The following is a 15462-nucleotide window of genomic DNA, read 5'->3' on the forward strand; positions in this document are numbered from 1 at the left end:
ACTTCAAACCTAAAAAAGCCACCTCCCAAAAAATCCAAACCCTAAAAATATCAGGAGTCATGTTAAAGAGCGATGTTTCGTGCTACATTGGTATGTACTTAATTGTTTATCTTGCAGTTATCCCTTGAGTCATTAATTCATTGAATTTTGAAGAACTTGCCAATTATTTTAAAAATTACATAAGCTGAACTATATGTAGAATAATGCCAAGTAGCAACCAAGTGATGGTATTGTTCTCAAGTAACTGCAGAACTGCAGGAGAGAGAGCAAGAAATAATCAATGATTCTCTAGCCGTGCTTTATAGAAACTATGAAATTATTAAATGCAACATAAACTGTATATCATTAATAACAGAAGTAATAGGAAAAATATTATTCATTTTAATTATTTTATTAAGAAATGCTTTTTAGTCATGGCATGCTACTTCCATTGACATTTACAATTCATACTTGGAATGTGTGGCAATGATTTCTGTGTTGGGACGGGGGGGAGCCATGTTTTCTATTGCTGTGAGTTTTGTGTTCATTGAAAAGTTTGGAAAACTTGGAGCTGAGGGTGGTTGGATTATTTTGTAGTTGTGGGCATTGTGAACTACAGAGTCTGGGACAGGAAGGAGTTACTCTCCCTCTCCCCTTTGCAAAGTAAATGTTGTGTCATAAATGTGACACGTGTTGTTTCTGCTGTTTATCATTACTTTTTTCATTTGAAATTATGTCTTCATTTACAAAGAGGAAGAGAACCCAAAAATACTCCTGGTAGCTCAAGGAATGTTACCTTTCTTTTATCTATCCTTTTTAAGGAAGCTGTAGAAAGTTGATGGATATGTATTTTCAGTGAGCGCTTTAACAAAGGGCTAAAGTTAGTCCTCCTTTTCTGTGTGTTATTACCTGGGCTTTGAATTTTAAAACCTATTTAATCAGATCATCTCCCTTCTTTTCTTTTTTACTGAAATCCCTTCTGTTTTTCACTGCTCTGCCTTTAGCTTTTACCAACTCTGTTCAATGAGTTTCTTTAAGAATAACTGGATAAAGAGAGCATGAAGAGATGTGATCGCTGATCAGCACAGCTTTTGACAACATGGCACCTTTGTTTAATAGTTTAGGGCATTTATTGCCAGTCCAAAGTGACTTGCTTGATTTTGATGGGTTCCACTGAACACAGAGTACCCCTTCCTATTTGCTCCCTTCTGATTGCAGCTTACAGTAACAGCATATCTACATTAGTATAACCACTGCACTTAGAACAAAGCCCAGTTCGCTGCATTTCTTTTATCTATTTAATGTTAAAAAGCCTCTTTTTTTTTTTTTTTTTTTGTAAATGCAGTTATGAATTGACAGACTTAAAACTCTGAAGTAACGAAGTGGATGAACACACCTTGTCATTTCTTGCTTTTGAGTAGTCTTGAGCTTTGAAAGTAGCAGCATTGTTATCACAGATGTTCCATGTCATACACATGTGTTTGTCATTACAGTAAACCCTTTTTTGTTTCTGGTTTTGCAGGCAAATCGTACCTGCCCAATTTGCAGAGCTGATGCTTCAGAAGTGCATCGTGATTAGAGTGACCAATCTAAGAGCACAAATCTGGTTTGGGTGTTCCTGGTCATGTGTATATATGAACTATCTATTGAACTTACCCATGTGGCTTCCAGCCTTTTCCTTTACACAAAAGGGTCAGTGGACCTTACTTTGCACTGTGTGAACTTAATCAATTATAAAGCTTATAACTAGTCTTCACATCTACGGGATTGTTATACTAACAGTGTGATTGGAACTCCAAAGATTTTTTTCTTTAGCTTAATTTTGTGTGTGCACTAACATTCCCTGGTTTTTGTGTGATCATTCTGAGTGTTGCTGCGAGATTACTGTGGATGTGATCTTTTAGCATGTGCTTTTATAAAAAAGAAAAAAGAAAAAAAAAAGTGGTAGCTCCAAACAGTATAGCAATCTACCTTATATAGAGCCTTCAGATACTGTGAGTGGGAATGAGTGGTGTGAATGTTTGCTTGTGAGAGGATGGGTGAAGTGTGCTTGGGAATGAGTGTGCATGTGTTTGAGAACCTGTATACCAGCATGTGCTGAGAACGTATGTGTGTAGTATTAATTATGCTGCAATGTATAATCTTGTGTGTTATTTAAACAGTACTAGTACTGTACACTGGTTCCTTTCCTTGTGTTTGCAGTTGCACACGAAATACAATGGGTGCAGCAATTACAGACATTTAGTATTTCCTCCCCAATGTACTTACAGGTACTTACCTGTCTACCTGCTATTCAAACAAGCTGTTATGCTACCCTTTACTCGGAGGCTTTAAGTGCGTACCACTAAAGGGGTCATTGATTGTTCATAGTTGAGTAATGTTGAGTTTTAGCATAAGTTACAGAGTTCAGATTTTTACTTTGCTTATTTACAAGTTATTTTATCAATGTAAAGTTGCAATATCACACAAATCGTTTAGCAATATTAACATTTTCAATTGGTAATTTCAGAATCAACATGTTCCTGTTCTCCTTTTCAATTTTTCTAGTTGGGCTATAATTGCATTCAGTTGATTTGACATTAGAGCTGAGTTCTGAAGATGCTGCAGTTATGCACTTCTTTCATGAAAGGAAGCAGAAAGGATACTGAGGGTCTTGTGCAACAGCCCTTCATTTTTTGCCATTGTGCTTGCTAAATAGATAATCCTCTAGCTTACAAGCATTGGCTTTAATCATACACATTCTTTGTCATTTACAAAGGAGTTTGTATACAGTTAAAATAACTTGTAAGAGGTTACAATTTTATTCCTGCAACTTCATGAATAAAATAAAATTTCTAGCATTTTCTCAGAGAAGTAGAACTTCTGGTTTTTTGTTGTATCACAAAGAGGGTGGTTTTTGGTCACTCACTGCAGAATTCAGTTGCCCCGATGCTGCTTCTTGTCCCTCATTATTTTCATGATGAGTGTAATGTGAAGAAGGAACTCCCTTGGTTTTTGCAATTGAGTTTCCAGAAGACTCCACCGCAGTACGAAACGGGAGCACCTTCTGAACAAAGTGCTGTTAAACAGGAGGTAGCTTCTATCCAACTGCTTTCTGAATAGTGTTTTCTTTGTGCTTTTTTAAAAAAAAGTAGCTCCCTTTCCAATGTTTCAGACTGTTAGCATCTTCAGCACGTTCCTCCAAAATACTAACGTCCACCTATGCCATAGTTATTCAGAGGATGCACTTCTCGCATCAGATTGCTTCTCCTGAATTGTCATTACTTCAGTTGCAGCAGCACAAATGGCACAGTTAGCAATATTGCTGCAGCTTGCTGCCGGTCTCAGCTTTAAGTTGATTCTCTGTCATTTCTGATGCTTTTGTATGCTGCTATGCTGTAGTATCAATTATTATTCCAGTGTTACATGTTCTCCATGCTGTTTGCCCTCTTTCAGTGTTCTACAGACCAATCACAGCTGATGGTGCAGATGATATAAAAGCACAATTTTGCCCTACGTCAGATGCTCTTGCCTCCATTTGTGTAGTTACACAGGTAGTTCTCAGAAACGCTGAGTCTTTCCATTCCTACTCATACGTTAGAACACTAAACAAATGATCAAAGTACTAAAATTCCTCCTCTCTTCCAGAGGAGTTAGAATAATCTTTCACAATAACACCTGGCAGGTTAAAGTACATATAGCGAAATTTATTTTTTTAACAAATGAAATCATCTTGTTTAAAAAACATACCATGTGTCTTACAAAACTTAGGCTCTTTTATATAGCTGCAAAAGAAAACTTTCGATGCGTGCAAGTTTAACCATAACTAATGCTATGTTTGAAATTCAGTTTGAAGCATGGGAAGAGGGCACTTCTCTAAGCATTCACGTTCTTCTGAAGCCAAGGGAAAGTCACCCTTTTTCTGGAATTGAGAAATCCTGATGTGTGAAGTCCCTTTCCCCAGTGGAACTCTGTGAGGCACTGGGAGACTGAGGAGTTGGAGGATCTAACTGGGTCAAATCCTGAAATGATTTGTTGCACTCTTATGGCTTGTCTCTTCTGAAATGGTTCATTTGTTTGCATGGGTCTCTTGCAGATGTGTGTGGACTTGCTTCCTGTGGGTAGTGTGTGTAAACAGCACACGTGCACATGTTCTGGATCAGCTCAGATGATCCACAGCCGATCTCGGTTGTGGCTATTGATGGGGATTCGTGCTGAGCTGCTCACTGCCATGTGTTCTGTACATTTGTGTGTAACTTCTCAGCCTGCCGTGGTGCCAGACAGCACCAGCATCCAGCAAGATGTTTTTTATGTTCCTTCCCTTCCTGACTTCACCTGTCCCCTTTTCCTAAACAGTCCATAAGACATTTGCTTTATCATATTGGCACTGCTGTGGCTTTGGCATAAACTGCCAATTAAATTTGAAGTTTAAGGGGATATCAAGGCCTACAGATAATTCCAATGTCTCATTTTGTGACTTTCTTTACAAAAAAGAAAAAAGTAAGCCTTTTGTTGTATACTGTTTTATACGGGCTCTTGAATGTGATTTCACAGCTGTTAACACATCATGTAGTACCTGGGATGGGATTTACCAACCTTTTTTTTTTTGTTGTTGTTTTACTTACAGAAAACACATTTTTGACTGAGTTATCTTTGGGCCTTTTTAGAAGCTGTGTTTTTTTTGTTTTGTTTTTTTCCTTTGGTACATTGTTACCTCATTTTGCTACTTGTATTTCAGATCTATTAATGATTCTGAAGGCTTGTGACTTCTGTTGGAATCATTTTTGTCAGTTGTTTTCTTTAAATCATACTCTTTTGAATCACTTAATATGTAGTTTTAAATGTATTATAAATATCTGTAACCAAATCATTTGAAGGCTTGATAAATTTTTAACAAAATTTGTACATTTTTTATGAGAGTTACTAGTAATGCTTTACTACGTAGTGCAATGAAGTTTTATTTTTAATCCCTGTGCCCAATTTTGGAGTTGAGAGAGTTGTTCAGTAATAAATGTATGATGTTCACTTACACAAGTTTGTCTTGTTCTTCTTTGTGCCTTGTTTCCTTTCACTGCTCCCCCTATTTCTGTGCATCGTCATACGACTAACTTCAGATATTGGCAGCATCACAGTCGTGGTGCTGGGGGAAGGTTTGCCTTCTAAGCTGTAGTGCATGCAGTCATAAAATAACTTAGTTTGGAAAAGACGTGTAAGATCATCAAATCCGTCCTCCACCTAACATTACAAGTCCATCACTAAACCATTTCCCTAAGCCCCACATGCACACGTCTCTTAGATACCTCCAGCACAATGTGGGCTTTTGAAAAAATGGGCAGACATATGACAGGAAGAGAAGCAGCCCTTGGGCAGCATTTGGGGTGTTTGAAGCTCCTGAGCATGTGGGAGATAGGCACAGAAAGCACTTGTCAGGTGGCAGGCCATCTCTTCGCTATCAGACTTGCAGATTTCCTGCCTGTGATTCTTGATAGTTGAGTGTACCACTCTTCAGCTGTCCCAATTACAACCAAATTCAAAATTTGTACTGCTTGATCTTGAATACCAAGCCAAGTTCTGGCCATTCTATAAATCCATGAGTCCATGTTGCTTGTAACCCAGTAGTTATCCTTAGTTTTGGTCAGCAGTGAAATGCTTTTCCCCCACGTCTCTTCCCTTGCATCCTAGGAATACATACAGCTCTTAACTCCTTCAAAAAAAAGTGTTTATGATCGTAAGTCTTGCTTCCCAAGAATATCTTCGTACTTTTCTGCAAGCAGTCTGTTCACTTGTTCTGAGCTAACTGGTTCACATGGGCTCAGTAACTACTTATGAGTTGAGTCCAATCATCTTTGCAGGTAGAAGAAAGATAACAGGAAAGCACTGATAGAAGCTGCTGTACCCTATCTCTCCCATGCAGGTACAGAATAGGCAGGATAGCAGGCTGAGTGTATGTCTGCTATGTCTTACACGTTCTGTGATTCTGTGTGTTTTTGCCTCCTTGGTGCACGTTACCACTGTCTAAACAGTGTAACCCAGGGTTTAACATCTTTGTTCTTCCTCTAACAAGGACAGGAAAAACAAGGGCTGTTTAGCAGCCGGTCTTGGTTGTTATCAAAGCTGGGGTTGTTGTTATCAAAGTACTCTGCAAGGCTTTATCAAGCGCTTTCTCAAACAGGAGGCACTGATTGCATAGTAACATTTGCAGGTCTCAAGTGCTGATTTTGTCAGAGGTGCCTTCCTTCTAGCACCAGCCCGCTTGCTGGCTTTCCACTGCTTCGCCCTAGCTTTTGGATGACAGGTAGGATTCCAGAGATCTACAAACTTTCCAAAACAAGCTTAAGTTTAAGCTTCCCTTCTGTAGTTAAGAGCAGCTTTCTGGCATCTGCCATCACCCAGTGATGCAGCAGTGCCATCACAAAGGGCAAACTGATGAAGGGGTTGTAAGAGGAAGGTGGAGAAAGAAGAAAAGTTTGTCCTTCTGATCCAATAAGGTAGAGTTTATGGTCTGTTCTTGCACAAGGTTCCTGCTGAATTACATCAGTGTACTCAAAAAGCCTAGTTGCACCTTTTTGTGCATCTGCTTTATAAAACGTGGAGAAATTACCATGCTACAGAAGTATGATTCTTGGACAGAAGAATCAGCAAATACGTGAAGGTGCCCCTTCCTCGTAATTTGGAATGTGTGGACTGGCTTCTTAGGGAAAACAAAATATAATTTGCAAAGAGATGAAAGAGATGATCTCAATCATGGCAAAATCTGCGCTAGAAACTAGAAGAGCATCTGTGAGCTTGGATACCTGCAAGGCCATGTCTGCAGTCCCCAGACAGTGGCTGTTTTGCCCATGCAAAGGATGTTCCTAAGAGTATCAGTGGTTTGCCCATAGCCCCTTAGCCTGAAGAGTGGAGTTGCCCATAGATTCTTTTTCTGACCCTTCTTCGCCTTACCACATCCCTTATGTCACAGCACTTCACTTTTTTCCTCAGTCTGTGAAGCAATGGACCTAGCTCACACTGCTTTACCTCTTCACCTGAGTTTTCTGGCATTCCTGGAGTTTAGCTGACAATTTCTGTCATTCATTTTGGGTAAGTCGCACCACCATCTTCAGATTCTGCATCCCTTGTGTATTCTTGTGACCCTTTTCTTCTGTGTTTCACCTACTGGCCGCTGCTGGAATCTTCCTTCCCCAACAGCTCCCATCGCAGTGCAAACAACCCCACGACCTCCAGCTGTGCCATCTTTTTGCATCTGATTGGCGTTCTTTCCTTGTCCATAGTGCATATCAGCTGATTTAGGAATGATGGTATGCTTGAAAGCAGATGGAGTTCCCTACTCCTTATCTATACTCTAAAGATGGCCTTGTATAATCAGGGACACTGGCACTGCTGTAGATTTTGTCCAATTTCCTTTGCTAACTTTGTAGGTTTTGATTTATGTAAGAATATGAGGAACTTCCCCTGTCAGCTGCCGCATCCACAAAGCACTGTGCTTTATCAGACATGCAACAGACTCTGTTATCAATTCTAAAAAGCCGTGTTCTGCCTAACAGCCTTCCTGTGCAGGGTTTGCATGGATTGCGCTATGCCACTCACAACCTGCTATGTTTTGCAGTGCAGCTTCCCTTTTCTCTGAATGAACTTGGGAACCATTATCCTCCTGGTACCCAGGACCAAATACAGCATTTTTAAATTTAGTATTTTTATTATTTTTTGTTTTGGAATGAAGAGCTGATTAACAGCTTGGAGAGAAAAAGTGCCACCACGGCACCACAAGGGAAGTCCAGCCATTAAAGGTGTGTTAACTATGCAGAGGCCCATCAGGGACAGCGAAGGTCAATGGTATGTAATAAGCATCAGATGAGCAGCATCAAGTTGTCTGGGTGCTGTCATGTTGACTTCTGAGCTGTTAAACCTTTCCTCAAAGTTCCACTTAGCACACTGAAGTACTAAGGCCCCAAACCAAAGCTGACCTCCAGATGAACCTCACAACCAAGCATTATATAATATTAGTGTCTGATCATTGGCAAGATATGTAGCTTAGGTAGAACATTTTCAGAGTGTATTAACCTTTCCTTGTTCAGAAGCTTGGTGTCAAGGCCTACAAGTACACAAACATTCCCTGATTCCTCTTAGGTGGAATTCAAAAGGAGAATGAAACCAAATTTCACCTCCCTTTAAGTTATGTAAGTTTGTTTATTCAGCAACATAAGAGCTGGACCTGCTTGCAGCGACACTGGAGGCCTCACCTCCGAGTGGACGCACTGTGTAGGAACTCTCAGCTGCCAGGAAATGTTCTCCAAATCCTCACTGCAGCAGAGGCTCTCCAGAAACTGCAGATCTGGATGATGGAGAAGAATGAAGGCAATTGGTGATGTTTCTTAATCGCTGTGGTTAGTTTTGTGCAGTAATGATTACGTGCATCACCTTGCTTTGTTTTATTCCTGCTATATTATTTCAGTTATTATTTTATTGCTCTAAACGTAAGTAAAGATAAATTCACTTATTTAATGAATTTATCTCACTTTGCCCTGTCCACTGGCAAAACACACACATAATTCCATGTGTGCCACCAGCTACAGACGGCCCTGCAGCAGCTCATTTTACTGCAGTAATAGCAGTGAAAGAAGATGCAGTGTCTGATGGACACAGTGAGCATTCTTCCCACAGCGAGGTTTACCAAAAATACTCAGTCACTGCGTTCACCAGCCCAGTCTGGCTGCCTGTGAGTGCTCTGAGAGACAGCAGGCACACTACAAGATTTTTTTCAGCATTTCCAGCATTTCGTGCACACATTTCTCTCTCACAGCATTCCTATTTTTTTCCTCATACACTGACTTCATATGTGACTCATTGACATTTTGCATTCATACATGCAAGCAATTTTCCTACTGGCCTATTCAGCTGCATTTGTACTCCTTTATTTTATTCATAAATCAATATAGCATGTGCAACAACAACTGTGCTTAAGCCTGCAGGAATGTCCACCAACTAGATTTCCCAGACCACAGATTTCCTGATTTACTTAGTTATGTGGACTTGATACTACAAAGGATCTTTTTAAAGTGGTGATGATACAGCAAACAACTGATGAAAATCAAGTATAGGGCCAATCACGGACATCAGCCTGTCCTGAAGTCATGGTGATGTCTGCTGCCGTGGCCTTGGGAGGGCAGCACTGGGTCAGCAGTGTTACCCGAAATGTCAAACTGGCTTACTCACGTCACCATTCATTAAAGTCTTTTGTTATTAGTAACGTAGAATCATTAAGGTTGGAAATGACTTCTGGAATCACCAAATTCAGCCTTCAGCCCATTCCCACCGTGCCCACTGACCACGTCCCTCAATGCCACAAGCATCCACACGGTTCTTGAACACCTCTAGTTATAGTGACTCCACCACCTCCCTGGGCAGCCTGTAACGTTGCTATTTGAATAGCTCTGCTAAGATGCCTCCAGACGGAAAACACAATGACTTTCAGCAGTGGCATTACTTTTGTTTTTGCTGCTGTTCCTCCTGTGTGCCAGAATGCAGTGGGTATTAGGGGAGCATGTTTTAGAGTGTATGCTCTTTAGCTTAAAGTACGTTGCTTTGGACTGGCCAGCATCCCCACAGCCTGGAGAGAACCCAGCTGGAAGTAGCGGGAGTCCAAGTGGGCCTGGGGTCACGTTACTGGTGAGAAATTAGGTGAAAACCAAGATCGCTTGATTTGAGCCAGGGCTATCTCACATGCTGTTCTCTTGCACAGTATTACAGGACAAAATCAAGCTCTTTTCAGGTACAGGAACTGGGTAAAATGCTTTCCAAAGGACAGGATATGCAGCCTGGAGAAATACACTCACCAAAACAGGTTTGCTGTGGTCTGGAGGATGTTTGTTTCATTGGAGAGGGGGATGTGGGGAGAGAAGTTAGGCAATTCAGAGCTTATTTCAGTAGCAGGAATTCAGGCCATCGTGCAATCTTTTCAATAAACAAAGGTAAGTGCTCCGTTTAAGAGCTGAGACCAACAAGTGAAATGAGAAAGACCTGTGCTCAAAACAAGGAAACAAAATGTATTTCAAGCATCAGGCTACAATACAAAACTATATACATGGCATAATGTTTGTATGGCTTACCATCTTAAAAACAAACAAGTAAATGAATGAAAAGTAAGAGCTGCAATAGTTTTGCATAGTGATTTAGAAAGCATTTATTTTAAAATTCATAAAACCGTAATAATTAAGGTCATAATTGTGTGTACTGGTGCTTATAAAGCATGTGTTTTTACAGTAACTCTTTTACAGTAGCTCTCTTATATCTTGCTTTTACTCTTCATGTGAAACAAAAGAGGCTTACAAAAGGCTAACAACATTATTTATACAAAGGCTTACAAACAAGATGCCCTTGCTCACAGACTTGTGCAGAAGCTTGCAGATTCCTATCCAGCTGGTGTCTGCACATCCTCACCAAGCCAGATTTTAGTTATGAAGGTCTATCAACAATTTGAACTTACAAACTTTGGACATGCTGAGCAAATTCAGTAGTGTAATTAACTTCTCCTCCCCGGGCTGCATGAAGTCAGAGTTAATTAATTACATATGTGACACATGATACAAGAGAGGGTCACATACAAGGGAGAATGTATATTGGGTGGACCAGAAAGTCTGTAACCTCAATACTTCAGCCAGTGAGGAAGCGAGGAGAAACAACACTGTCGAGGGATAGGGATATAAAGGGGGGTGCTCCGATCCCTGATACTTTGAGAAGTATGGGGGGAGAGAGAGCTGGAGACTGCCCTCTGTCTCTACTTGGAGTAAAGATTATTGAGGAAGATATTCAGGCAAAATTTTCCCAATGTTGTACAATTATGACCTGCTTTTGACTATAGGCCTCACCTATTCTGTGTACAGAAGATTGTTAGTACTCTTCAGCAACTCTTTCCACCTTAGTCTATTCTGACATGGAGAGCCAGCAGCATTTGGAGGATGTATGATTTCATTACACGAATGAATTTGCCTGGTCCTATATTCTTATGTAAGACATGTTGCAATATGATTTTCCTCCCATGGACCAAGGCCAAATTCAAAAAATATATTTTCTGCTGATGGCCATTCATCTTCCTCTGCAAGGACAGCATGAACGGATTCAAGGAGATAAACTGGGACAGGAGTTTGCACAACCTGGAAGCAAATGTTTGCTCTTTTTTTCAGTAAAACTTCAAGGTAGAGGACCATCAGTCTGCAAAAAAAGGTGCAAAGCTGTTAAGAACTGCAGAGGATGTTGTCTTGTCTTCACCAAATAGCAGCATCCATATGAAAATGTCAGCTTTGCTCATGGATGATTGCTCATTCATTCGTGTACTTAAGAATTCTATCAACAGGCCATCTATCTGAATTCTTGATGGGGTGTCTGATTCAACAAGTGAGAGGTGTTAGCATGACATTTGATCTATGTCTGCAATGTACGAAGTCATTAACTATACACGAAAGGACAGAAAATCGTATAACTTCTGTAGCGCTTAACATTTACTGAGTAGTACAAATAGTATGCCTGAGAAATGCATGGAGGATGCTAAACAAACATTTGTTACAATAGTGTTTGTGTAGGTCATGCAATTCTGCACTCTTTTTTGTCTTATTTGCTCAAGAAGTCAAGTTTCATATTATTTTAATACAAGAATAGCAAAACAAATGCAGAATTGCTGTATAACTTAAGTCAAACCCAAGGGATGGGGGCAGGGTGAAGGACCAGGTACTCAAGCCTTCAGGCAAACCAGAGATCAATGTGGAGATGGTTAACCACTGGTATCAGCCAGAGGAAGCAGGATGCTCTTTTGCAAGGACTCCATGTCTGAAGTGGAAGTATAATCTGTCTTAATCCTTAAAGAGCAGATGATTACCTGGGTGTCCTGGTGGATGACAGGTTGGCCATGAGCCAGCAGTGTGCCCTTGTGGCCAAGAGGGCCAATGGCATCCTGGGGTGCATCAAAAAGAGCGTGGCCAGCAGGTTGAGGGAGGTGATCCTCCCCCTCTACTCTGCCCTGGTAAGGCCTCATCTGGAGTACTGTGTCCAGTTCTGGGCTCCCCAGTACAAAAAAGACAGGGATCTCTTGGAAAGAGTCCAGCGGAGGGCCACAAAGATGGTGAAGGGCCTGGAGCATCTCTCCTATGAAGAAAGGCTGAGTGAAGTGGGTCTGTTCAGCCTTGAGAAAAGAAGACTGAGAGGGGACCTGATCCAGCTCCATAAATATCTAAGGTGTGGGGGGCAGAATGGTGAGGCCAGTCTCTTTTCGGTGGTGAGTGGAGACAGGAAAAGGGGAAACGGCCAGAAACTGCAGCACAGGAAGTTCTGCACAAATGTGCACAAGAACTTCTTTACAGTGAGGTGACGGAGCACTGGAACAGGCTGCCCAGGGAGGTTTGGAGTCTCCTTCTCTGGAGATGTTCAAGACCTGCCTGGATGCCTACCTGTGCGACCTGGTGTAGGGAACCTGCTTTGGCAGGGGGTTGGACTCGATGATCTCTGGAGGTTCCTTCCAACCCCTACAATTCTGTGATTCTGTGATTCTGTGATTCTGTGTGATCTGCTTTGGTATCTGAAGTTTAACGTATAGATGAGATTTGCTCATGCTGACTGTGGACCATGTTCCTTGAGAACCAGTGTACTGTAGACCTCTGGGCTGCAGGCCTTCCTGGGTACTGCTCCAGAGGTGAGATCCTGCAATGGACCTCTCCAAAATGAGCCCAAAGCTTTGCATTCAATTAATTTTGCAGTAACTGATGCCATGGAGAATCTTAGCATCCAGTGCCTTATTACATTACATCCCTGAGCTCCAGAAACACACCATCTGTAATGGTTTGTGTTTGAATAAATTCAAGAGGATCTATATGAAAACCTGACTTGGGCAGGAGGGAAACATTCCTCCATATGGCTGACCTAAGTATAAGCAGCTGTGGTGAAAGATGTGGGAAATGTTGCTGTTAGGCGGACAGTTGGACTGGACGATCTTAGAGATCTTTTCCAACTATGATGATTCTATGATTATAATGAGTTAAAAAGAACTCTTACTTTCATTTGCTTCCTTAATGAATATGTTAAAACACAAAGAGCATTCAGTGCCAGTAAAAACAAGAACTTCCAAGTTTGATTTCTGTTTCAGGAAAATGAAACTTGAACATGAAAATGTAACTGCTGCAGCAATTTTAAGACACTTCCAAATCTGTTGTAAAGTTAGGTTACTTAAAATATGCAGACATATGAAAAAGATGCCAGACAGCTCACTGGCCTGGAATGAACGGTGATTAAAACTTTGTGCATCCCCCATCTCCAAGATGGTTAATGATGAGGAAGAAGAAAACAAAAGAAATTCTGATTCTGCAGGAAGAATTGTTTTCCTTTTCACACCAGAGGAAGGGCAACTATTACTGAGGGCACACTGGTTTGATACAGAATTTTTTTCTTCATCTTGCTGAAGACCCACTCTGTGTGGCAGGGACTCACCACTGGTTGATGTCTACAGATGTTGCCTATCTGCCTCTTCAAACTGCAGTCCTCAATGCCTTCGCCAAAGTAGTGTTCTCGTTCTTTTGCATAAGGCTGCAAAAAAAATCATAGGATCACTGAGGCTGGAAAGGTCTCTAAGATCATCAAGTCCAACTACCAGCCTCCGAGCCACATCCACATAGTTCTTGAACACCTCCAGGGAGTGCCTGAAGCACATGAGTCCTGTTTCAACAGGGCTCCTCCAAGCAGAGGAACAAACTGGGAGCTACATGCAGGCTCCTCCTGCTCCTGCAGCTCCTCACAGCCATAGTGCAACAGTGTTCACTGAACACCCATGGTGTTCAGCAGCAAAGAATGGGGGTGAAAGTACAGCACGTGGTGTCAGCACCTGGCCAACCTCTGCTGTTTGTGCAAACATTTCAGTTTTATTGTAGCTTGCTCCTCAAAACTCATAAATGAAGACCATCAAAAAGCTGAGAGAGCCTAGCTCAAAAGGTTCCTTTATGAAAGTGATCCGTGACATGAAAATAGTGCCCCAGATACTCCTAACCTGCAAGTTGAAATGCTGCAAGGCGTGCACTTCAGTCACATCCTCAGCCAAAATGAGGACAGGGAGAGCAGAGGGTGGAATACTGCACACAGAGCAATGCCATCAGGTGTGCAAAGTCCAGGCAGCAGCTGGGTGCCAGCACCCTTCCTCAGGGGCCAGTGCTGTGCCAATGCTGTTTGACATCCTTATCAACAGCTAGGGCAATAGGACAGAATATGCCCTCCCACAAGCCTGGTGTAATTTCAGCTGGGAGGCAGAAAGCTGGGGCTGCTCTGCAAAGGGCCTCTGATAGACTGGAGAAATACGTAAGCATAAACATCATGGAGATAAGACAGGAAAACACCACGTGGAGTTCCATGGAGTTGGCTGACATGGCTAATGGGCAGGGTGGTGATGGGTTGATGGCTGGACTAGATTATATGTGTCCAACCTTTTGGGATGCCTGGGCCACACTGAGTAAACAGAAATTGTCTTGGGCTGCATATATGTAGGTCATCCTGAAAGCAATGCCTCCTATTTATTTCCATGCTATCATACAAAGAACACAATACAATTTGAAAGAGCAAATTCTCAGCTACAAAGCACAATTTTTCAACATGGTCCTTACCATTAGCTATGCACTTTTTTTTTTCTTTTTTTTTTCTTTTTTTTTTTTTTTTTTTTGCCAGTGATGAACACAAGCAATTGTAAAATTTGCACCAGCGGAGATGATGGCTGTTCCAACAGCACTGTTGCTGAGACAAACCACCCACAGCCTCACGGTGCTCACACCTACTGTTTAGTCTGTTACTGTTTAGTATATAGTGTTTAGTATAAGTGTGCAGTAAGCATTGATGAAAGTCAGTGGGTGCCATTTTTTTCCACGTGAAGGAATTCAGTTCCATCCCTTCACTCCACATGCACTTCTGTGTCAGATGCCACTGTGTCAGAGTGCCCCTCTGCTGCCACCTGTCACACAGCTGCAACATGTGATGGGATATTGGTGGGAACATTCATCTTCTACGGCCCTAGCACCATCTGCCTCTGGCAGCGTGGGTCAATGTAATCAGATAGATAGGAGGCATTACATTCAGAGCAGCCCTTGTAAAATACATACTGCAGTTAGTATATATAAGTAACAAATCTTATTTAAAATATTTTCAACATAAAAAAGAGAACAACAAATACATAAAACTAGTAAGATATCTGACCATGTTTTTGTGAAACTAATGCATCAGGCTGGTTCAGTGGCAGTGGCTGTCACTGTTAGCGATCCCTCAAGATATTCATCAGAGATTTCTGGTGAAATCTTACTCTTCCCGTGCTTCATCCTTGAAAAATTCACCAGTGTGCATACTGCCACAAAGCAATGGCGTGGATAAGGTGTGGCTGTGAAGCGAGAGATACATTTCTCTGGTCAGATGGGGCTCACAAAGGTCTGGCAGAGACACACAGTCAAGTATTTCTTCGAGTCTGCTTGCGACTCTATACATTCCATTTGA

General features: G+C 41.5%; 1 protein-coding gene across 3 annotated transcripts in view; it reads left to right on the top strand.

Moving 5' to 3' along the window:
- RNF38 (ring finger protein 38) overlaps positions 1 to 4989 on the top strand; it is an 82950-nt gene extending 77961 nt beyond the window's left edge. For all 3 annotated transcript variants that reach the window (XM_042864911.1, XM_042864910.1, XM_042864912.1), the window contains one exon: positions 1502 to 4989. In XM_042864911.1, the coding sequence (XP_042720845.1) occupies positions 1502 to 1558 (57 nt within the window). In that variant the 3' untranslated portion in view covers positions 1559 to 4989. The remainder of the gene's footprint in view (positions 1 to 1501) is intronic.
- The last annotated feature ends 10473 nt before the right edge of the window (positions 4990 to 15462 follow it).

The sequence above is a fragment of the Lagopus leucura genome, unplaced genomic scaffold, assembly GCF_019238085.1.
Source record: "Lagopus leucura isolate 7727_CA_CO unplaced genomic scaffold, USGS_WTPT01 Super-Scaffold_774, whole genome shotgun sequence".
NCBI classification, from domain to species: domain Eukaryota; kingdom Metazoa; phylum Chordata; class Aves; order Galliformes; family Phasianidae; genus Lagopus; species Lagopus leucura.